The 25,328-nt window shown below is 41.7% G+C and overlaps 1 protein-coding gene across 1 annotated transcript; it reads left to right on the forward strand.

Moving 5' to 3' along the window:
• Nucleotides 1-13,397: 13,397 nt before the first annotated feature.
• Nucleotides 13,398-21,618, forward strand: LOC112258482 (cathepsin D). The gene is made up of 9 exons (XM_024432877.2): nucleotides 13,398-13,982; nucleotides 14,381-14,561; nucleotides 14,874-14,997; nucleotides 18,395-18,513; nucleotides 18,748-18,947; nucleotides 19,632-19,754; nucleotides 20,036-20,180; nucleotides 20,387-20,485; nucleotides 20,698-21,618. The coding sequence occupies exons 1-9, from the start codon at nucleotides 13,891-13,893 to the stop codon at nucleotides 20,857-20,859; spliced, it is 1,245 nt and encodes a 414-aa protein (XP_024288645.1). The 5' UTR covers nucleotides 13,398-13,890; the 3' UTR covers nucleotides 20,860-21,618.
• Nucleotides 21,619-25,328: the final 3,710 nt, after the last annotated feature.

The following is a 25,328-nucleotide window of genomic DNA, read 5'->3' on the forward strand; positions in this document are numbered from 1 at the left end:
AATGAGTATTTCTGTGAATTCATGTGGCTCTCTGCAATATCACTGCATGTTTTGAAACTACTGAACATAACATGCCAATGTAAAATAAGATTTTTGGATACATGAATATGAACTTTACCGAACCAAACATACATGTATTGTGTAACAGGAAGTCCTATGAGTGTCATCTGATGAAGATCATCAAAGGTTAGTGATTCATTTTATCTCTATTTGTGCTTTTTGTGACTCCTCTCTTTGGCTGGAAAAATGGCTGGGTTTTTCTGTGAGTTGGTGGTGACCTAACATAATTGTTTGTGGAGCTTTCGCTGTAAAGCATTTTTGAAATCAGACACTGTGGCTGGATTAATAATACTTGTTATCTTTAAAATGGTGCCTAATACTTGTATGTTTGAGAAATTTGATTTATGAGATTTCTGTTGATTTGTATTTGGCGCCCTGCAATTTCCTTGGCTGTTGGCGAGGGGTTCCGCTAGCAGAACAGGGTTCCTCTGGGTTCCTCTGTTTTTAGCCAAACCTCTGTTTTTAGCCATCCTCCTAGAAACGCATCACAATGATCCGCAGAAAGTGTGCTTGACCTTGAAATTCAACCGTATCAGCAGGGCCTCACAAACAATGTGGCTGCAGACAATCCTTCTCTTTGAATGCACCCAATAGCCTGTGGCTGCCCTCTCTTTGTGTCTGAAACACATAACAGATAAACACAAAAAACAGATACCGCCAGGTTAAATAAACAGTATGATTATGGGGGGTATAGGAGGCTAGATTGATAAAGATGGAGAGTTCAGGTTCAGTTCGTTGCGTGCCAATAATGTGTTTGTTTAAAGTGCCCTTACCTGTCTGTGTCTTTTTTTAAACTCCATAACTTGATTGCTAAGGTCATTTTAAGATGCCAGGCTTGAAAATCTGTTGTGACTCACTATCCAAACCAGACACAACTGGTTTCAAGTGGCCAAGAGATGTCTTCTTCGGTGAGGTTTAATGGGTGTTGGCATCCAATATATGTTGCATTACCGCCACCAACTAGACTGGGGTATATATCCATCATACTTTGTGATACAAAATGTGAAAAAGGGACTAACCATACACTAATTTAAAACCCACTACCCCATTCCACTATCTAACCCTACGGCCTGGGAGAACAGAACACCACCACTCAACACACCCTGTAACTCTTCTCTTGTACACCCAAGCACTTCTCTGCTACTGCCACCACTACACTACACACTCCTCTGTCCCATGCCCTCCTGCACACTTCCCACATATTAGAATCTCCCTCCTACACACTACTGCAACATGACCATAAACATGGCACCTGAAACACTGCAGTGGGTTTGACACAAAAGCTCTAACAGGATAACTGATATATCCTATCATGACTTTGTCGGGTAAAGACGGACTCAAAACTCAAAAGGCCTGACAGTGACTCCTCTGTTTCACTACGCTCACCACCAAGTCTGCGTCACACCAGATGGTGGGCGTCACACACACACAGGGAAACTTCAACTTCAATTGCTCCGCCTCTGCACTTAACGCTACCCCATGAATCACTCTTTTCACTGGCGCTTTGTTCCTAAAAGCAAAGCAAGAAACAGATCTTGACCCAAGTTAGGTGACACGAAGCGCCAGCTCCTTCTGGGCAGAAGAAACACAAACAAATATCACAAGTCCACTACGAGTTACCCTCACTGATTCAGCTGCACCCAACTCCTTACCCACCCATTCTGAAACCATAAATGGATCTGTCAAAAGGCAAGAATCCATAAAAAAAGAAAATGTGACTACTATTGGACCAGATTCTTCTTTATCATGTCCATCAATGCAAGGCTCGGACTCAGAGCTCTTCACCACACTTGGGGCGGCAGAGTAGCCTAGTGGTTAGAGTGTTGGACTAGTAACCGGAAGATTGCAAGTTCAAACCCCCGAGCTGACAAGGTACAAACCTGTTGTTCTGCCCCTGAACAGGCAGTTAACCCACTGTTCCTAGGCTGTCATTGAAAAATAAGAATTTGTTCTTAACTGACTTGCCTAGTAAAATAAATAAAAACTTTCCTTCTGCATTAAATCACCCTCATTCACTTCCAGGACTAGGTTTGGGGTACTTCTTACTCTATACTTGCCACCAGTCTTCTTCAACACCCCATCTATCATTTTATCTTCATCAAATTCAAACTCAACCTCTTCAACACCTCTTCCATTCCACACTTTTCCTCTTCCATTCCACACATTCTGCAGCCTTTTCCCAGTTTCTCAACACTGACTGACCTGACTCCGTTCTATCCTCTCAGACACCTGCAAGTAAGAACTTCCCAAGAGACATCATGTGATATCCTACTGCTATATAGTGAACAAACTGAAAATCAGACAGCTGATGTATTTGCATCAATGGATGCAGTGGATCCGGAAAGTTTTCAGACGCATTTACTTTTTCCACAGTTTGTTACGTTACAGCCTGATTCTAAAATATATATTTTTAAATGACTCATCAGTCTACACACAATAGCCCATAATGACAAAGTCAAAACAGGTTTTTATACATCTTTGCAAATGTATTAAAAATTAAAAACCCAAATGTTTTTTTTTCATAAGTATTCAGACTCTTTGCTATGAGACTCAAAATTATTGAGCTCAGGTGCATCCTGTTGCCATTGATCATCCTTGAGATGTTTCTACAACTTGATTGGAGACCACCTGTTGTAAATTCAATTGATTGGACATAATTTGGAAAGGCACACACCTGTCAATACAAGGTCCCACAGTTGACAGTGCATGTCAGGGCAAAAACCAAGCCATGAGGTCTAAGGAATTGTCCGTAGATATCTTAGACAGGATTGTGTCAAGGCACAGATCTGGGGAAGTGTACCAACAAAAGTCTGCAGCATTGAAGGTCCCCAAGAACACAGTGGCCTCCATCATTCTTAAATGGAAGAAGTTTGGAACCACCAAGACTCTTCCTAGAGCTGGCCATCCGGCCAAACTGAGCAATTGGGGGAGAAAGGCCTTGGTCAGGGAGGGGACCAGGAACCCGATGGCCACTCTGACACAGCTCTAGAGTTCCTCTGTGGAGATGGGAGAACCTTTCAGAAGGACAACCATCTCTACAGCACTCCAACAATTAGGCCTTTATGGCAGAGTGGCCAGACGGAAGCAACTCCTCAGTAAAAGGCACATGACAGCCTGCTTGGAGTTTGCCAAAAGGCACACAAAAGACTCTCTGACCATGAGACACAAGATTTTCTGGTCTGACGAAACCAAGATTGAACTTTTTGGCCTGAATGCCATTCCTACGGTGAAGCATGGTGGTGGCAGCATCATGCTGTGGGGATGTTTTCCAGCGCCAGGGACTGGGAGACTAGTCAGGATCGAGGGAAAAATGAACGGAGCAAAGTACAGAGAGATCCATGATGAAAATCTACTCCAGAGTGCTCAGGACCTCAGACCGGGGTGAAGGTTCACCTTCCAACAGGACAACGAACCAAAGCCCACAGGAGTGGCTTCGGGGCTAGTCTCTGAATGTCCTTGAGAGGCCCAGCCAGAGCCCGGACTTGAAACTGATCTAACATCTCTAGAGAGACCTGAAAATAGCTGTGCAGCGACTCTCCCCCTCCAACCTGACAGAGCTTGAGAGGATCTGCAGAGAAGAATGGGAGAAACACCCCAAATACAGGTGTGCCAAGCTTGTAGCATCATCCTCAAGAAGACTCGAGGCTGTAATCGCTGCCAAAGGTCTTTCAACAAAGTACTGAGTAAAAGGACTGAATACTTATGTAAATGTCGTATTTCAGGTTTTTATTTGAAATAAATGTGGGAAATGTTCTAAAAGCCTTTTGCCAAATAGGGCTATCTTCTGTATTCCACCCCTACCGTGTCACAACACAAATGATTGACTCAAACGCATAAAGGAAAGAAATTCCACAAATTAACAAGGCACAACTGTTAATTGAAATGCTTTCCAGGTGAGTACCTCATGAAGCTGGTTGAGAGAATGCCAAGAGTGTGCAAAGCTGTCATCAAGGCAAAGGGTGGCTACTTTGCAGAATCTCAAAATGTATTTAACACTTTTTTTGGTTACTACATGATTCCATGTGTGTTATTTCATAGTTTTTTTATTTGAAACCTTTCAAATCTCTCCCTATCATGGGGACAATTGGGGGTACCCTCCCCTGCTGTATCTCAGGCTCTGTAGTACACACATACCTTTTTCAGAATCCCACAGTTCTTAACTTTCTAACAGTACTAAGCATGTGTTTTAGGACTTACAGTTTTGAAACCAAATATTACTTAGAGGGTAGTATACAATATAATGCCTAATTTAAAAAATGCCACCAGAGGGTGTCAGAGGTTGAAGTTAAAAGCAATGCTGCTAAATGTTCTGCTGAGATTACGTATTCTGTATGTTATTTATCTACACTACATAACCAAGAGTATGTGGAAACCTGCTCGTCGAACATCTAATTGCAAAATCATGATCATTAATAAGGAGTTGGTCCTCCATTTGCTGCTATAACAGCCTCCACTCTTCTGGGAAGGCTTTCCACTAGATGTTGGAACATTGCTGCAGGGACTTGCTTCCATTCAGCCACAAGAGTATTAGTGAGGTCGGGCGCTGATGTTGAGCGATTTAAAACTGTCTTGCAGTCGGCGTTCCAATTCATCCCAAAGGTGTTCGATGGGGATGAGGTCAGGGCTCTGTACAGACCAGTCAAGTTCTTCCACACCGACCTCGACAAACCATCTCTGTATGGACCTCGCTTTGTGCTCGGGGTCATTGTCGTGCTGAAACAGTAAAGGGTCTTCCCCAAACTGTTGCCACAAAGTTGGAAGCACAGAAACGTCTAGAATGTCATTGTATGCTGTAATTTTAGGATTTCCCTTCACTGGAAATAAGGAGCCTAGCCCGATCCATGAGAAACAGTCCCAGACCATTATTCCTCATCCACCAAACTTTACACTATGCATTTGGGCAGGTAGCATTCTCCTGGCATCCGCTAAACCCAGATTCGTCTGTTGGAATGCCAGACAGTGAAGCGTGATTCATCACTCCAGAAACCATGTTTCCACTGCTCCAGAGTCCAATGGCAGCAAACTTTACACCACTCCAACTCCTCTAGCAGGGCAAAAATTTGATGAACTGACTTATTGGAAAGGTGGCATGCTATGACTGTGCCACGTTGAAAGTCACTAAGCTCTTCAGTAAGGTCATTCCACTGCCAATATTTGTCTACGGAGACTGCATGGCTGTGTGCTCGATTTAATACACCCTAAATAGACAAATCCACTAATTTGAAGGGCTGTCCACATACTTTTGTATATAGTGTATTTATCAGAATTAGAATAATCAATCAATGTGCATGAAAAAACACATATTGAAATGAACAATTCTAAAAATATACCTGCAATAAAGCATGCCTAGAAATATGATAATGATGGGGGTGTGGTTTTGAGTGCTAGAATGTTTTGCTACATATTTTATAGCAGAGTGTGAATTTAACTCCTGAATTAATAAACTTCTCATACATTTTATGCAGAGTGGAATTCCACTCTACCTTTAGTATTTAGTATGATACGGCAAATGTTATACAAAGGGTATGTTACAAAGGGTTTTGTTTGAATATTAAAAATGTGTAGGAAATGTGTTTTAGGGGTTTCACAATCTCATAAAAAAATGGTTTGGTGATTATTGTAATTGTTTTTAGAGCATGGGGCTTTGTTCCCCACAATGTCCCAAAACCAATTGTGGAATAAACTGTATAACGTAATAAGGAATAATACAGTAGCCACTACTGAGTGGAATAGATTATTTAGCATTTTCTGCATTATTTCACGCTGTTCATATTAAACAGTTTTAACTTATCTATGATATTCACTAATTGGATGGGTTATATTTAGTACAATGTTTTATTTCTTTATGTTTGTATGCTATAATTTGAAAAGCATCTTACCGTATTATTGTATATATTTTACATGTTAAGCGAATTACCCAAAAATAACACTCATTACACTTCCCAAATGAGCGGCGTTGTGGCACTAACTGGTGGTCGTTTGGGGAACTTGTTTGTGACAGTATCACTTCCTATGTGTCAAAAAGAAGAAGAAACAAAAATAATAAAAACACGAACAAAATGATATACAAAATATAGTTACCACACCTTAATAATCTAATTGGACTCTATTCTACATATGTCCACGGTCTTGACTAAATGACTCTATCATGACATTTAGTCTAATGTCATATCTAGGATGATCCTACTTAGTGGTATGTTGCTTTGGGCACTATCCTAAGTTGATAACTACATGATAAGTCTACAGCTATAAGGCACTAGCTTCGGACAGTCTACAGGGATGATCTATGAACCTCTGGAGAGGAACTGGTGATTAATGTAGCTGTAGAGTCAAAAGGGCTTCAGGGTCTATTTTCAACTTTACCAAGACTGGTATTTTGCTCAGACTCTTAAGTGATCCTAGTATAAATCCTGATTAAATGTTTTGTTGTGCATGTGTGTTTTCTGCTTGCACAAGTACACATGCCAAGGGCAAGAAAACCAAGTATCCTGGTAGGCTGCAACCTGGGTAGAGTGAGTCTGATGTCATTATTTAATTTCCATGTCAATGACCATGTGTCAGTAAGAATCGGTGCCGACCTCAAGCCATATGCCATGGGGACCTGTAGTGGTTTTACTACAAGTCAATGTGTCTTACACCATTGTAGTGGCGATAGGTATGAAGGAGTCTATTTCATAGCTATGTTATCCACGGAGGAGCTAACCTCACAACGGAAGTACTCTATAAGCACCGAGCCAGTCGTACGCGGTTTGATCATGGTTCATGACTTCTAATAACTTTCCTCCTGAATGGAAGGTTTTATTTATTAGCGGCATGTGTGTTAACCAACAGAAGACTGTTTTGGAAATTCTCTTCACCGTGTTGCAATCTGAGCGACTACTACCTCATTGGTCGCTGTTATCAAGGGCAATTCAAATTCCTAGGTCTCTAACCTTCTTCTGGACTGTGGCTGGACTGACTGTTGCTGGCATTGGTACTGGTACCAAAGGGGGCCAGCTACCCTACCAATTTATCCCAAAATGTTATCGTACCGGAACACATGATTAGAGCATTTTACTAGTTGCATTATAGTTGAGACTGCACATGGCAAGAAGTGATTATTGTTGCCATTTTTTGGGGGGAGGTGGAAAGTCCACTGGACTTCTTTTACGACCACTGCGGTAACTCAGATGTATTCTAAGGTTAACCTCGTTGAAGGGCTTGTCCGCTCCTCTCTGTTTTCGTGGGGAAGTTTACAACTTGTTTCCTGATCAGACGGCCTCATACAGTGTTGCATGTAGCCCCCCCCTAACGAGAAGTTTGTGTCCTTTGTACGAGTTGTCAGTAGCTGCGTAGTTAGTAGATTGGCTGTAACCTTTCAACCTGGTGCTTGTGCTTCAAAACGCTCAGTGGCTGTCGTGACCTGAAGGACAAGAGAAGTTCATCTTAGCCGCAACATCGCATGACTCCAAGGAGGAGGGAAGTGGCTCACTCACAGAGACTGCTGGTTCGTAATCATGAAAATAAGAGTCTATTAGGTTTGCTGATTTGAATGTGACAAGATTTTGTAATATCTGCTTGAGTCAAATTCTGCACCAAGAGGTGTCGAAACGTCTTTTTCCCAAGGGGTCCTGTCGACAGATACTCCTTGTTGGTGACTGTGTTACAGCCAGCATTAGGAGAAGACAGTGTGATAAATGGAGACGGCACAGTTACTTGTGACAATACTTGGTTGTTTTCCCAATCCATTAGTGGGATCAAACGATCCATCAAGTCTGCTCCGAGTAGCAGGTGTTCAGTGTCGAGGCTGGTAACATACACAGGGTGAACAAGCTATACGTCTTGGAAGTGTAGTTTCAGCATGAGTCCCATTGTGAGAGGAGAGGTAGTCTGAGTGAAACCTCTAAGTTTAGTGTCGCATCGTTCCATTTTTAACCAACATTTGGCTGGGTTCAAAGCCCTTTTGAGATCATTGAACAATGTTTGAGAGATGAGCGATATTGCTGAGCCCGAATCAATTAGCACATCACAGCTTAAGCAGTCCTCCAGGACTGTTTCCAGGCAGCGACCCTCGGAGTTGCACTCTGTGGTCACATTCCCCACAAAGTGGATTGATTGTTGGCAACGGCGTGATGTGTCATTTGTGTTCATGGTGAAAACAGATTGACTCATCGGAGTTTGAGTGGAATTGGCTATTGCGATGTTGTTTACCTTGTGCGTCACAATATTTGTATCTGAGTCTATAGTCAAAGCCCAAGGGCTTGTTTCTTGATCGAGTGGGCCCTGGATAGGGTTTTGAGTGAGAGCAGGGGTCATTTGATAGTTTACGTCCTCGCTAATGGTGTTAATTTCGTCGGACCTGTTCTCAGGCAATTCCATGACTAGTCATGGTGACTTAATTTTTTCCTCTTTCTCAAATTCTTGAAGCTTTTGTACTTCTCTTAACAGATATTCTAGAGAGTATAGGTCTACGTTTTTGATCATCATTGAACCCTTTGTTACCCTTGTGCCCTGACACTTTGTGTGGGGGGGTGGGTGCAGGAACGTAGCGTTCAGGTTGTTAGTAGCAGTAGTCGTTTCGCTGGCGACGTTCTTTATAGTTATTTGGACCGCGGTGGTTATTGGTTTTGTGGTAGATACTGTTGTTGTGCAGTCATCTCTCAACACTCATATCCCTGATAAATCACCTTCTAACTGGAGTTAGTGCTCCTGTTCAATATTGAAAACCGAGATGTCAGGGCTCTTAGGGCGGCTCACTTTTTATGTCTCAAAAGCTTTGCTTGCAAACTCTCTGAGTTCTGAGATTGGCAAACCAATGTGGACTGTAAGGCACAAGTAGTTAATGAAGTTGGGATACAAGATTGACAGAAAAATGTTGTTTGAATGGTAATAGCTCTTCCATTCCTATTTCAGTGAGTAGGCCAAAGTAAGCTGAACGAAGCCCATGATAGAATGCTTTTGGGTGTTCAATCCGAGCTTGTTTGACAGTGTTAGTCAGCAAGCTGCCGTGTTTGCGAGTCGCAGAACCACTGAATTCTATTTTCAAAGCCGTGGCAAGTGTCACAGAGTCGTTTTGCACGTGTTGCTGTTGTAGACAGATTAACCTTGTCACATGTCTATTCGAAATTCGCTTCAACAGGTAAAGCCTGTCAGTACCCGTAGCGTTAGGGTAGCCATCCAAGGCGTCCTCTATGTCTGCTAAGAACATCTGTGTCGTTTGGCTTCCCTGGAACGGGGTCAAAGGTGCGGACGTTTTTGCCGATTTTGTCAAGGCGTTCCATGTCAAGTGCGTGGAGAGGGTTGACTTCATCCTGTGGGAAATTTTGGGCCGAAAGGCCAATAGGAGAAGCCCAGCTTTGGCTTTGTTGGTGTGGAGGCGCCATATTACTCTGTGCCGGATGGCCAAGAGGAAAAGACTGAGGGACACCTGAGAGAGGTAAGGTCTGAAACCTTCTGTCGTCTCCACTCGTTTGTGTACCGAGCTCCGGTTGCGAGCTTGGTTGCGTTGTTGGTTAGTCACGCTGTAGCGCATGACTGTTCTGGAGTTCCTCCAGGTGGTATCTAAGGGTGGTATTCTGCTGCATAGGAGTTTTGTCATCCAACTTGGTTATTGTGTTCATTAACTGATCGCCTTTCGTCTGCAGATGTATCTAGTTTGGTGTGGATTTCGTCCTATTTATTTTTTGGCTAAATTGAGTGTTTCCTGTAGAAGACGATTTTGTTCAAGAGTTTGTGCTCGTTCGTCATCATACGTTTTTGCCATTTCTTTTAATTGTTCCGTTCTCAAGCGCAGTTCCTCGGCTAGCAGTATCCTTTTTTGGGGTCTCTACTGTGGTACTGGACCAATGTCAATCTCTGCTGGCGCCCATACTTCAGGGCTAAACTGGAGAGAACCTTTACAAGGCCTGCACCTGATGGTTTATTTTGGAGGATGTTTATCTCAACTTCTGCCGTTTTTTCGCTTATGGCATAGTTTGGGTTTGCATCGCTGCTGAGGTCCTTATCTGAAAGATCAAACTGGTAAAAATGTTTGTTTGGAAATTTTACTTCCTTGTTAAATCAAATGAGACAAGGACACCCAATCAGTTAAGATTGGTTGGATATTATAAAGTGTAACCAGTTGTTACAGATGTGAGAAAAAAGTGTAGATTCTATCACAAGAGGTGATTTACCCCTGATAACTGAAATCATATGGGATTACAGCAAAGGCGGTGCTTCCGTCACCCAAAGCGAGGGATTTCCGCTGTAAACAAAGGAGAATGGCTTGTCTCTGTTTGTTATCTTAGCTTCTAATGCAGGGGTTCTTAAACTTTTTCGCCTGGGACCCAAGTTAGAAATGTTGTGTTTTCCTGGGACCCAAGCTTAGGAAAATATGCAACTATATGTAAATATCGGTACATCGGTTTCATTGCTCTTATGCCGAAAGCAAATGCAAAATAGACAAAAACAAATAACAATTAAATTAAATATTCAATTAAATATATATTCATGTTTATTTTCCACCATTAAAAACACTCTTACATATCTGTCTAGGTTGGAACTGTTGCTGTTAAATACAATAAATAATTTTAATTCTGAACTGGAACAAACTGATTGAACACATCAGACAGATGTAGACCAGGTAATACACACACAGTCCTAATGAGAGGTGTGTGGCTGGTTGAAGTTTTTAACAAGCTTGTCTATTCTGGGCTCAGTTTTTGACAGTGCAACATTGAGGTCATCCTCAGCAATGAGGTCGTTTCTGCACTTGTTCTTTAAGTATGTCAGAGTTGAGAACCCTGACTCGCATAGGTATGTGGTACCAAACTGGATCAGAACATCTACTGTTTCCCAGTCAGGCAGGAGGCCGCTTCCTGCTGTAGATGAGCAACCCAGAACTGTGTGAGTGTTTGCCTCAAAAAGCATCTTGCATCAATCAGTTTATTCCAGTTAAGAAAACAAATTATTACTTGTATTTTAACAGCAACAGTTCCAACGTAGACTAGTTTTCAACAATAATTTCTACAGTAAGATGTACAGTAGGCCTGATAATCTTTCATCTTCATCTGTACTGTTACTAAGGTTTGCACCATCAGTATGCCGCTAATAAATAAAACCTTCCATTCAGGAGGCTGTGTAACTTACAAGGCCACAGGATTGTTTGAAAGCGAAACTCACATCTACTACTATGAGAGTTAGTACTCCCTTATTTCTGCTTATCATCCATCGCCTGTTATAAAAGTACAACAATGCCTTGCTAGCTGACTTACTTTTCTACTGTCGAAGCACTGTTTCCTGAAGCATTCTGCCCTGTTCTGAAAAAACTCCCTGGGTTTACCATCATGCTGTCTGTTTGGTCAGGACGTGTCGTTTGACTAATTTGTTGGTTTTGAGAGACTCATTACTAACGTTAAGCACTTCCCCGCACAAAACACATTGTGGACGCTCCTCGTTATTTCTCAAAGTTTGTATGAAAGAGAAACTCATCCCTGTATTTGTGTTTCATGAGAATTCAGCTCAGACAGAACTTGTGGCTAGCATGAGTACATTTGATGATAGCGGTGAGTGATGGAGAGTGGGTATGACAGTGGCTGACAGGGCATCATCTGCTGCTGAACAACAGTGCGGCATCGTGTGTCGTGGAGTGATCTTCAAGAAAACGACAGAAAAAAGATCCGGTGAACCGCGAAGCACACAAGCATCTCCCTCTCCCACTCACGCAGCTGCCAAACTGAGCAGAGACCACTGCTAAGCAGAGAGCACACTGAACAGAGAGCACAGATGCACTTGGCCTCATAAACTGAACAAGTTCCACAGACATGTGACTAACAGAAATTGAATAATGTGTCCCTGAACAAAAGAGGGTCAAAATCCAAGTAACAGTCAGTATCTGGTGTGGCCACCAGCTGCATTAAGTACTGCAGTGCATCTCCTCCTCATGGACTGCACCAGATTTGCCCGTTCTTGCTGTGAGATGTTACCCCACTCTTCCACCAAGGCACCTGCAAGTTCCCGGACATTTCTGGGGGGAATGGCTCTAGCCCTCACCTTCCGATCCAACAGGTCCCAGATGTGCTCAATGGGATTGAGATCCGGGCTCTTCGCTGGCCATAGCAGAACACTGACATCCCTGTCTTGCAGGAAATCACACACAGAACGAGCAGTATGGCTGGTGGCATTGTCATGTTGGAGGGTCATGTCAGGATGAGCCTGCAGGAAGGGTACCACATGAGGGAGGAGGATGTCTTCCCTGTCTTCCCTTGATAAATGTTTAATGTTTCTCAATGCCCAATGCCGAATTTGGATACCATAAAATATCAAATAAGTTGATACCTGATTTTCGTTTTGGTTTTCAGCTAGAAAAATTACAAAACTATTAATTTCCTCGTTTTGGCATTGCTGAGATGAAAGGAAATAGGAATTATCCATAAGCACACGGACCGGGTCTCCTGATCATTTCATGTTTGGTTAATGATATTTGTCCCTTATGAGACACTGTAGACGTGGAAGCTTGAGCAACTCATCCACGCCTTTATTTCATCCCGTCTGGACTATTGTAATGCCCTTTTTGTTGGCGCATCTGCCAAGTGCCTAAACAGGCTACAATATGTCCAGAACTGTGATGCACATGTCCTCACCCACACCGCAAGCACATTACTCCAGTGCTGTTCAACCTCCACTGGCTCCCCATATGCTCACAAATCGACTACAAAATCCTGGTTCACACCTACCAAGCTATCCACAACTCTGGACCAAAGTACCTGTCTGACCTCATTCTACCCTCCTGCCCCACACACACCCTTCGCTCCTCCAGGTTCGTCTCCCCGCAGCAGACTAAAACTATGGGTGACGGTTTTCAGTTGCGCTATTCCACAGCTGTGGAACGCACTTCCAGACACTATTAGGGCTGCAGAATCTCTGTCCTCCTTTAAGGCACAGCTCAAGACCGGGCTGTTCAGAAAAGCTTTCAAGGACCTCTGCTAATTCTGTTCTCATGTCCTCTGGATCTGGCGACACTTGTTGCTTTGATTGCTGTTTGTGTTTTGTGTTTTGGATTAAAAAATATGTATTTAATTTATTCTTTACAAATTAAAAAAATATATATTGTTATTATGTTAGTGGGAAAATTGACATCTTCAAAACCCAACCTTCATTTACCAGTTGTGACACACGGATGATCCAACCTCAGTTTTAGAGAGACTGATTTTATGACCAAAATTATCCTATTTACACTTTCTAGTAAATGTTGACACTAGAATAACTTTTTACGACTCATATCGATGTCCATAAGGTTTTTTGAAAGAGATTCGTTGCTTTTTAAAGGCAGTCGATCTTTAAGAGGAGTTCCTGCAGATGCAGTAACGCCCCGAATAGCGGGCCGCAAACAGATCATTCTCCATCTCTCGTGATCCTGCGACAGCGACTTGTCAAGTGCGCAGTAGGGTGTCTGATTTAAAATGACCCGTACTATCCGTGGTTCCCCACAATAGGTACCCAAAGTGGTGAACGTTTTGTTTTTTGCCCTAGAACTACTCACCTGATTTAAATAATCACCAATTTTTTATAATTTAAATCAACTGTGTAGTGTTAAAGAAAGAAAGAAAGGTGAATTCTAGACGTCCAAATGATACCTGCTTGCAGTGACCAATTTAAAACGATGGACATTATTCAAGCCAATAAGACCGTCTAATGTATGTGCTCTCTCCAATCAGGATTGGACCGAGTGAAGAAAAGCGAGTGTGTACGGAAACGACCGAAAGGCATACTGATATAACTGGGTTTAGTGCGTAGATTTGATAGTGCTCGGTCTTCTGTGGACGGACGGTTTGGCCAGACAAGATTGTCTAAAGTGAAAGAAAAAACAACTGGATGATGAGTTATCAAAGACAGAATATGAAGTGTCTTAAAATATTGTCTATAACCGTCGCGCTGTTGATATCGCACAGCGCTGCTATTATAAGGTAACATATTTTCGTCAGTTGTTTGGTTAACGCAAGTAATTATTCTTTCGCCATCCCGTGACGAGTATAGAATAGGTAGGCAATTATTATTGCCAATTTTACATGCATGTTTGTTTAGGCACATGTTGTTCGAATTTTGGTACACCCACAGAACGTTTCCATAACGCTGGCATGTTCATGACATCGATCTCCTAAAGTTTGAATTGAAGTTAACATAGATTGTACATAATAACGAAGCAATTAAGTTGTAAAATAGAACCAAGCTGCTCGTAAATGTATGGGAACATCAGTATAAAACAGGAAGTACGTTAGAGCGCACGAGTTCTGAATTATTTGTTAAACAAATTACGACAGAAACTAATGTATCTCTCTTCGTTATCATATCAATGATCCCTTAGAATTCCCCTCCACAAGACGCGCAGTATGCGCCGCCTAATGAACGACAATGGGATGAGTTTTGAACAACTCCAGGACATGGCCAAGACCGTTGGTGGTGCAGGAGCTGACACACCAACACCCTTACCAGCAACCACTCAGAGCCCGAAAGTGCCAGTTGAGAGACTCACTAACTTCATGGATGTAAGTGGATATTGTCACTAGGCCTTGTTTAACTCTTGCTTGTTCTAGGTTGACTGAAACAACAAGTAAAGCCAGGGTTCTCCAGGAGTTGGGTGTGCAGGCTTTTGTTCCAACCCTTACCCTTCATAACATGCCCAATCTGCTAATCGTGGCCCAGATTGAAGGTTATGAGATGTGTGTGTAATTTATTTATTTGGTTTAATAAAGCTTGCACATTCAGTATCTCCACAAGAGTTAGGAAAAGAGAACTGTAGTATAGACTTATGCCTATTTATCGTATGAATGTGGTGTTTATGTCAAATCTCTCTACAGGCTCAGTACTATGGGGTGATCAGCATAGGCACACCACCCCAGGACTTTACTGTGCTGTTTGACACCGGCTCCTCCAACCTGTGGGTTCCCTCCATTCACTGCTCCTTCCTGGATGTTGCATGCTGTGAGTCGGTCTATTATTGCCTTTGCTGCACTTCACCATAGCCACGGGAAGTAGGGGTGCAGGGGGTGCAAAAAAAAAAAGATGCAACAATTTCTACAATTTTAGTTACAGTTCATATAAGGAAAGAAGTCAATTGAAATGAAATAATTTGGCTCAAATCTATGGATTTCACATCACTTGGATTATAGATATGCATCTGTTGGTCACAGATACCTTAAAGGTAAGGGTGTGGATCAGAAAACCAGTCAGTATCTGTTGTGACCACAATTTGCCTCGTGCAAACATCTCCTTCGCATCGAGTTGATCAGGCTATTGATTTTGGCACATTGTCCCACTCTTCAATGGGTGTGCGAAGATGTTGGCGGGAACTGGAACACACTGTCATGTATGTCGATCCAGAACATCCCAAACATGCTCAATGGGTGACATGTCTGAGTATGCAGGCCATGGAAAAACTGGGATATTTTCAACTTCCAGGAATTGTGAACAGATCCTTGTGACATGGGGCCGTGCATGATCATGCTGAAACATAAAGTGATGGAGGTGGATGAATGGCACGGCAATGGGCTTCAGGATCTCGTCACAGTATACTGTGCATTCAAACTGCCTTCGATAAAATGCAATTGTGTTTGTTCTGTAGCTTATGCCTGCCCAGACCATAACCCCACTGCCACCATGGGGCACTCTGGTCACAACGTTGACACCCGCAAACCACTCACCCGCACAATGCCGAACACACTATCTGCCATCTGCTCGGTACAGTTGAAACTGGCATTCGTCTGTGAAGAGCACACTTCTCCAGCATGCCAGTGGCCATCGAAGGTGAACATTTGCCCACTGAAGTCTGTTACGATGCCGAACTGCAGTCAGGTCAAGACCCTTGTGAGGACGGCGAGCACACAGATCTTCCCAGAGACTGTTTCTGACAATTTGTGCACAAATTCTTTGTGAAAATTCCGTTTCATCAGTTGTCCGGGTGGCTGGTCTCACACGGTCCCGCAGGTGAAGAAACCGGATGTGGAGGTCCTGGGCTGGAATGTTTACACGTGGTATGTGTTAAGCCGATTTGGACGTACTGCCAAATTCTCTAAAAGGACGTTGGAGGTGGCTTATGGTAGAGAAATTAACATTCATTCCTGCAGTCAGTGTGTCAATTTGCACGCTCCCTCAACTTGACACAACTGCAGATTTTAGTGGCATTTATTGTCCCCAGTACACAAAGCTTCTTTATATGCCACTTGTCAGGTGGATGGATAATCTTGGCAAAGGAGAAATGCTCACTAACAGGGATGTAAACAAATTTGTGCCCAAAATCAAACTTTTTGAGCGTATGGGATCTCTTTATTTCAGGTCATAAAACATGGGACCAACACTTTACATGTTGCATGTATATATTTGTTCAGTGTATATACAGTACAAGTCATCAGTTTGGACACCAACTCATTCCAGAATGTTTTATTTTGTATTATTTTCTACATTGTAGAAGACATCAACTATGAAATAACACATGGAATCATGTAGTAGCCAAAAAAGTGTTAAACATTAAAATCTTATTTGATGACAGCTTTGCACACTCTTGGCATTCTCTCAGCCAGCTTAATGAGGTAGTCGCCTAAAATGCATTTCAATTAACAGGTGTGCCTTGTTAAAAGTACATTTGTGGAATTTCTTTCCTTCATGCATTTGAGTCAATCAGTTGTGTTGTGACAAGGTAGGGGTGGTATACAGAATATAGCCCTATTTGGTAAAAGATCAAGTCCATATTATGGCAAGAACAGCTAAAATAAGCAAAGAGAAATGACAGTCCATCATTACTTTAAGACATGAAGGTCAGTCAATCCGTTGGAAAAAAATGTAGTCGCAAAAACCTTTGCGTGCTATGATGAAACTGGCTCTCATGAGGACTGGCACAGGAAAGGAAGACGCAGAGTGACCTCTGCTGCAGAGGATAAGTTCATTAGAGTTAACTGTACCTCAGATTGCAGCCCAAATAAATGCTTAAGAGTTCAAGTAACAGACACATCACGACATCCAACTGTTCAGAGGAGACTGTGTGAATCAGGCCTTAATGGTAGAATTGCTGCAAAGAAACCACTTAAGGACCCCAATAATGAGAGACTTGCTTGGGCCAAGAAACACGAGCCATGGATATTAGTCCGAGGGAAATCTGTCCTTTTGGTCTGAGTCCAAATTTGAGGTTTTTGGTTCTAACCGCCGTGTCTTTGTTTGATGCAGAGTAGGTCAACAGATCTCTGCATGAGGGCAAAACATTTTCTTCAGCATCTCAGCTTTGTCAAAGGTAGTTGTATAATTAAGAACAGTATCGTGTGGTGTTCAATAGTTGGAATTGTATGAGTTGTTGCCCTGTCCCTTTCTCTGCGATCATTCTAATGGAATCCAGAAAAAACAAAACCCTCTCCTTAAACATTTTACATCAAAAGGTGCAAAGTTATTGGCAAAGACCCAAAACATCCATCAATTAAAAAAAAAAGAAAAGAAAGTTATTGATCAAATAACATGGAAAACAACCACTTTTTGTGCAATATTAATTACTATCCTTACAAACTTAATGTAAATGAACATTACTGTATTGTACATTGGCTGGTCATCTAGGTTTGTATCTGTGGACTTTCCATCACAAATGCACAATACGGTATTTGAGTACATTGAGACATCAAGTGGTTTGTGACACGGCTGAGTTGATTGAGCATGGCTCTTGCAATGCTAGGGTTGTGGGTTTGATTCCCACGGTGGACCAATATGAAAATGTATGCACTCACTATAAGTTCCTCTGCATAAGAGCATCTACTAACATGTAAAAGGAATGAATAGATCATTTCAGTTTCCACAGAAACAAGTTGCATTTGCAAAGTATTACAAGAAACTGGAAAACCTATATCAAATGTAGAGAATTATCAGACTCGACAAATGCTAGTAAACACTGAAATACAATTATTTTGTTTTACAGTAGTGCACTGGGTCTTCACTTCCTGTATTAGCGGACAATATAGGTATTCAGCGCAGGCATTGTTTTGCACCCCCTGCCCCAAATTACTTCCCGTGGCGATGCACTTCACTCATAACATATGGTTATACTATCTGCTGAGTCTCCTATGGATGTCGATTTAAGACCGATCTGATTCAGAGGGGTTGGGTTAAATGCGGAAGACACATTTCAGTTGTACAACTGACTCTCCCTTTATCATATAGTCATGAGATGGGTGCTAAAGTTGCATAAACGTTTTATTTTTTTTGCTCATCCATGCTTTAGCCGCCTTAAAACGATGAATATGACTTCCAGTACAGCATGCATGAGGGCCATGTTTGTTTTGTATGAAAATGAGTGCCATTTATCCAACCTGAGACAGTTGTCAACTTTATGTACACCTCTGCTTAGGGCTCCACCATCGTTATAACTCCAAGAAGTCGAGCACGTACGTTCAGAATGGCACCAAATTCTCCATCCAGTATGGCAGAGGCAGCTTGTCTGGGTTCATCAGTGGGGACACTGTCTCTGTAAGTGGACGTGTGTGTGTGTGTGTGTGCGCGCGCACGCTGTTCATTTGCATTCCTCTCATTTAAGTGGACAAATCCACAGAATTTTACCATTGTCCATTTTAAGTGATGGAATGTGGAGCATAGTCTGCATACCATTTCTTACTGTGTATTGTCTGTAAACATCACGGTTTGTGTTCATGAACAATCTGCTTTGTACATCAGTTCCTGTTCTTCACTCCATCCCTCTCTCAGTTGGCTGGCATGCAGGTCACTGGTCAACAGTTTGGTGAGGCCGTGAAGCAACCTGGCATCACATTTGCAGTGGCACGCTTTGACGGGGTGCTGGGCATGGGCTACCCTACCATATCTGTCGACAAGATAACCCCTGTGTTTGACACCGCCATGGCTGCCAAGCTGTTGCCTCAGAACATATTTTCCTTCTATATTAGCAGGTTGGTTTTAGGGATTTTTTTTCTCTCCTTATTAATACATTCCTACTGAGGGCCGTAGGTCAATGTGTGGTTTGACTTGTGATTTTGTTTTTAAACGCTGTGTTCACCGTTGGAGGTCAACTGAAAGGAGTTTATTTTTATTTGAACTGGGATATTTTTAGCTCCTGTTATCCTGAAATTCTTTAATCACACTTGCTGTCATATTTCCTCGGAAATAAGTAAGTGAAATAGTTCACCTAATTTCAGTTTGACAACAAGCACGTTATAGTGTAGAGAATCATTGTACCATCTACACCACTGAAATATATTTTCCATTTTACCAAAAATATTGTATTTAGAGCTGTTTGAAGCTGGTGTACAAAACTGAAAGTAAAACTTAAGAATGGGAAGCATAGAAATAGAACATCTTCTGCTTAGACTTGCGTTCAATGAGTGACAGATCTATAACACACATTTCTATGTGAATTTGGTTGGGTCACCCAAAACGTTACATATTGCAGCTTTAAAATGTATTTATTTTTGTGGGTAAAGTCTATGAACTTAAACCACAGGTTAATTCATTTTCATAACTTGTACAACCTTATATTCTTGTTACTAGCTTCAATGGCGTTAAGGCAATACATTTACATATCTGATAGTAGATTGAACTGAACTTGTAACCCCTTTTGATATCCTGTTCCTCAGGGATCCATTTGCTGCTGTAGGAGGAGAGCTGATGCTGGGAGGCACGGACCCACTGTACTACACTGGAGACCTGCACTATGTCAATGTCACACGCAAGGCCTATTGGCAGATTGAGATGAGCAGGTAAGCAACTTGGTTCTCATCTACACAGGCTCTTTTATAATATCTATACCAGAGGAGAACTGCCCCCTCATTGAAGCCATGAAGTTCAAGGAAAGTAGGATCCCCCATTTATAGTCAATGGAAAAATAACTTTCTCCGTTTAAATAAAGACAATCATTGTACCAATAATTGCTTCTATTACACCAGATGCATGTCCTTGAACCAATTTATTAAGAAATCGCACACAGATGTTATAAGGATAATTTAGTCTCGAGTGATCACAGCTAATTGGTGCTCTGCAGTGTGGAAGTGGGAAACCAGCTGACGTTGTGCAAGGCCGGTTGCCAGGCGATTGTTGATACGGGAACGTCCCTCATCACCGGGCCTGCGGAGGAGGTCCGGGCGCTGCAAAAAGCCATCGGAGCCTTGCCTCTACTGATGGGAGAGGTAGGTACAGGAGTCTGTAGACTAAATGTCTACCTGTTGTAGCATATAAGTACATTCTATCAGTTCCAACCTCCTGTTTTAGTTCTCCTGAATGGCCAACAAAAGATTTCAATCCTGCATGTATTGTAGTGACAGAAGTTTTGATTTGTGAAGTACATGCAGTTATTTTTTAACTTACTTGCACTCTATTTTGTTCTTCCTCTCAGTATTGGATTGACTGCAAGAAGGTTTCCTCTCTCCCCGTCATCACATTCAACCTGGGAGGGAAGATGTTTAACTTGACTGGAGACGACTATATCATAATGGTAAATTGCACCTCATGACCAGGGTTCAATGTGGCCTGCCTGCCAGTAGAAAGTCTGTGAAATTTGACAACTTCAGTCATCATCACTTAAAAGGTTAATCACAGTTCGCATGCATATAGGCATTTTAATACATCTTGAAATGTATTATTTAATTCTGTGGACATACCTGCTGTTGAGAATCATTCAACGGTTCTCTCTCCTATGTGCTGCAGGAGTCCCAGATGGGTCAGAAAATCTGTCTGTCAGGCTTCATGGCCATGGACATCCCCCCTCCGGCTGGACCGTTGTGGATCCTGGGAGATGTGTTCATTGGACGCTACTACAGCGTGTTTGATAGAGATGCAGACCGTGTGGGGTTCGCCCCTGCCACGTAGAGGGGAGAAACCACAAACAACCCCTAGCCACGTAGAGGGGAGAAACCACAAACAACCTCTAGCCACGTAGAGGGGAGAAACCACAAACAACCCCTAGCCACTTGTGGAGATCTGAAAGGATTTGATGGGTATAAGCAATATAGTGGTCCTACCAAACCAAGGTGCAGCTAGTACCTATCAAATCCCCACAGATCATGCTGAATTATAGGAGGAAAAGCACACCACAAATGAACAAAACTCCCAAAAAGAAACTTGTCTTTGCCTATTTTGCTTCTTTTTTGGGGGGAGAGGGGGCTGGCTGTTTTTAAAAAAAGAGTCACCATGTGAGTTTGGTGAATGATTAATAAATATTGCAGATCAAAACTGATATGAGCTGCTGTATGCAGTTCAGCTTGGTGTTTTGTATGAAAACAAAGGAGATACAACAGTACCACTATCTGACAATGCAACCACTTGTTTTTGGAAAGCAGAAGACTGAATTCATATCATTGTAGATTAAACTCGGTTTTTGTTAAATCAACCAGAATGTTGATGTCCAGGGAATTTGACCAGGGTACAGAAGTTGTATCAAACTGTTTTTGTAAAACAATGTCTTGTACACTTGAACTCTTTTTGTATGTTGACCCCAAGACCATGACGCTTCCGTTATAGCCTAAATAAAATGGTCATGCACTACAGCATCTCATGATCCTAAAATGTATCAAAAAGATGACACTGAAAAAAGTATATTAAATAAATCTAGTCATTCTTGTCCAGGTTGAACTGGCATTTTGTTCCTTTTCAAAAGCTTATGGTAGTAGTTGTATGCTTCAGCAGACATCCTTTAAGAGTAAGTGTCCTCAAAGGAGCTATACAAGTGTGTTCAGTACAGGGAAGGAAATTGACCTAACCAAACTTCTCAACCCCACCCGTTTCATGTTTAACTCTTACAGATTTAGGAATTGAATTTTATGCACTGGGTGACTGGGCTAGTAGACTAGATTGACTAGCCAGTTTTAAAATCTATGCCATGTGATCTTTGACTTGACAAGATATTACAACTGACTAGTTGACCACTTTTCCTACTAGCTAGGACTGAAAAGTACTAGCCTCCGTCTAGTTTAATATCCATCTCTTCCGGCTGCCAGCTACCTGTTGCTGTTGTATCCTACCCAAATATGATTTTTCCCTGCAAGCCTCATGTTTTGAAATTACCAATATTTACACAAAAACAACCAAACATCTGCCGCAACATTTATTTTTCGGCGTATACAGTGCTGTGTACCATTCAGTTCCATAGCTAAAATTAAATCAAACCGTCAACAAAAAAACTAAACATACATTACATGCAAGCATATCGTCGCTAGGCTGAAATCCACAAGGTAGATGTCTACTTTGTGGTTCATAACAGTTGTAGCAAACCTTGTGGCAAAATGACCCCAACAGCACAGAAATGTTTGTAGTTTAAGTCAGGTCTACAGAGAGCACACAAACATCCTTTATAATTAGTCCCATCACGGATTGAGACGTTAATATCAGTACACCCAGCATTAAGCACTTCAGAACACTGTGTTGTGGTGGTAGCATTGCAAGCATACTCTGCTTTTTTGATTACAAACATAATGCTAAACTATCTCCATAACATGTCAAAGATTTTCTTGAAAAATGCTCTACTGTACCACGCACACCCTCCACTCCTACCAGGATAGACACTACGTACCTGTGAGACAAGTGTTCATTGGGAAGATATATTTTTCAATCACAAATGAGCAAGGTGCTGATTTATATTTTATATTTGCATAACACTTATATTTAACCTTTAACTAGGCGAGTCAGTAAAGAAAAAAATCTTATTTACAGTGACGACCTACGCTGGGCCAATTGTGCACTGCCCTATGGGACTCCCAATCACGGTTGGTTGTGATACAGCCTAGAATTGAACCAGGGTGTCTGTCGTGGTGCCTTGCACCACTCGGGAGCCCACTCTCGAAGGCTTGTGATTGGACATCTGGGCATGGGATGGTTATAGCTGCTACCTGACCTGGTTTAAATCCCCGTCTGTCTGTTGGACGTCAACACCAGATTAACCCTGGCTGTCTTTCAATGTGGGTTGATCTTATATGTCAGTGGGATTGACCAGCCCCCTTAAATGCACACAGTGAGCACCAAAATGAATACCTACCCACCTGTGTCTAAGTGTAAAGTTAATGCAACTACCATAAAGGAAATGTCTCTAAACTGAACATACCTTTGCTCCAATATCCACACTAACATACCACAGAAGACGATATACAGTGCCTTGAGAAAGTATTCACACCCCTAGCCTTTTTTTCCCATTTTGTAAAAATGAAAAGCTGACATGTCTCGTGTCAACAAGCCTAAATAATTTCATGAGTAAAATGTTTTTTACAAGTCACATAAGTTGCATGGACTCACTGTGCACAATAATAGTGTTTAACATGATTTTTGAACGACTACCTCTTCTCTGTAATCCACACACACACTTATCTGTAAGGTTCCTCAGTCGAACAGGGAATTTCAAATACAGATTCAACCAAAGACCAGGGAGGTTTCCCAATGCCTCGCAAAGAAAGGCACCTATTGGTAGATGGGTACATTAAAAAATTTTTTTTTTTAAAAAAGCAGACATTGAAAATCCCTCTGAGCATGGTGAAGTTATTATTTACACCATTGATACACCATCCAAATTGTATTTAAAACAGTTAAGAGGCTGCGATAGGAGAAAACTGAGGATGGATCAACAACATTGTAGGTACTCCACAATACTAACCTTACTGACCAAAGGAAAAGAAGCTTGTACAGAATACAAACATTCCAAAACATGCATCCTGTTTGCAATAATGCACCAAAGCAAAACTACAAAAAATTTGGCAAAGAAATCAACTTTATGTCCTGAATACACAGTGTTATATTTGGGGCAAATCCAACAACCCATTGCAAAGTACCACTCTTCATATCTTCAAGCATGGTGGTGGCTGCATCATGTTATGGGTCTGCTTGTCATCGGCAAGAACTAGGGAGTTTTTTTTAGGATAAAAAAAGAAACAGAATAGAGCTAAGCACAGGCAAAATCCTAGAGGAAATCCTGGTTCAGTCTGCTTTCCACAAGACACAGTCAAATTCAGCTTTCAGCAGAACAATAACCTAAAAAAACAAGGCGAAATGTATACTGGTGGTGCTTACCAAGACAACATTGAATGTTCCTGAGTGGCCTAGATACAGTCGACTTAAAACTGTCTTGGAAAATCTTTGGCAAGACTTGAAAATGGCTGTCTAGCAATGATTAACAACCAACATGACAGAGCTTGAAGAATTAAAAAAATGATGTGCAGATAATGTGCAATCCTGGTGTGCAAAGCTCTTAAGAGACTTAACTAGAAAGCCAAACGCTGTAATCGCTGCCAAAAGTGATTCTAACATTTATTGACTAAGGGGTGTGAAGACTTATGTCAATGACATATTTCTGTCTTATGTCAGCTTGGCAGCAGGTAGCCTAGTGGTTAGAGCGGTGAGCCAGTAACCGAATGATTGCTGGATCAAATCTCCAAGCTGACAAGGTAAAAAATCTGTCATTCTGCCCCTGAACAAGGAAGTTAGTCCACTGCTCCCCGGTAGGCTGTCGTTGTAAATAAGAACTTGTCCTTAACTGACTTGCCTAGTTAAAATCAAATATATTTTCTTAAACATGTTTTCACTTTGGGGTATTATCTGTAGATGGGTGAGAAAAATATATATTTCATCGATTTTAAATTGAGGCTGTAACACAAAATGTGGAAGAAGTCAATGAGTATGAATGTTTTCTGAAGACAATATATCATGACTGAGCAACAGTTACCTTATACCAGTAGGGGCCGCTGAAGCAAGACCAAACCTGAAAGACAAACTGACAAATACTGTATTTGCAACTGGAAACATTTTTTTCCACAGCAACTGACAGAGGTGCTCTGTCTTTGATAAATTTGCTCTCAGCTTAACATCCCAACTATCGCAAAATGTCATTTGAAAAAAGCACACCAACCATTTTGTGTTATGAGTGGGAGGAAGTCATGCCAGATTTGTTTCATACAAATGTATGCAACAACCAGTTTTAACCAACAAAGACCTATGAATGAACATATAGGTCAAGTATTATCTTAACGTCACAAGACATTTGACGTCATAAACAGACAGTACAGAGGTGTATAACAATAACCCAACGTATGATTAACTTTCTACATTGGTATTCTTATTCATGCAAACGGCACACATTCCTAACATAAAAGTATCTATATTCTTATTTCTCAACGTTCTTTCATTCAACAACTTTGTGGGAGGAGTCCTAGAAAACACAAATCATCCACAACTTAAATACCATGAAGATAGGAACCTATATGATTTATACATTAGGCTTTATAGTGGGCGTTTCCACCACTGGAGGCTGCGGATGGGAGGATAACCTCATAATAACATCTGGAATGGAGTATATTGGC

This window comes from Oncorhynchus tshawytscha, linkage group LG09, assembly GCF_018296145.1.
Source record: "Oncorhynchus tshawytscha isolate Ot180627B linkage group LG09, Otsh_v2.0, whole genome shotgun sequence".
Taxonomy (NCBI): domain Eukaryota; kingdom Metazoa; phylum Chordata; class Actinopteri; order Salmoniformes; family Salmonidae; genus Oncorhynchus; species Oncorhynchus tshawytscha.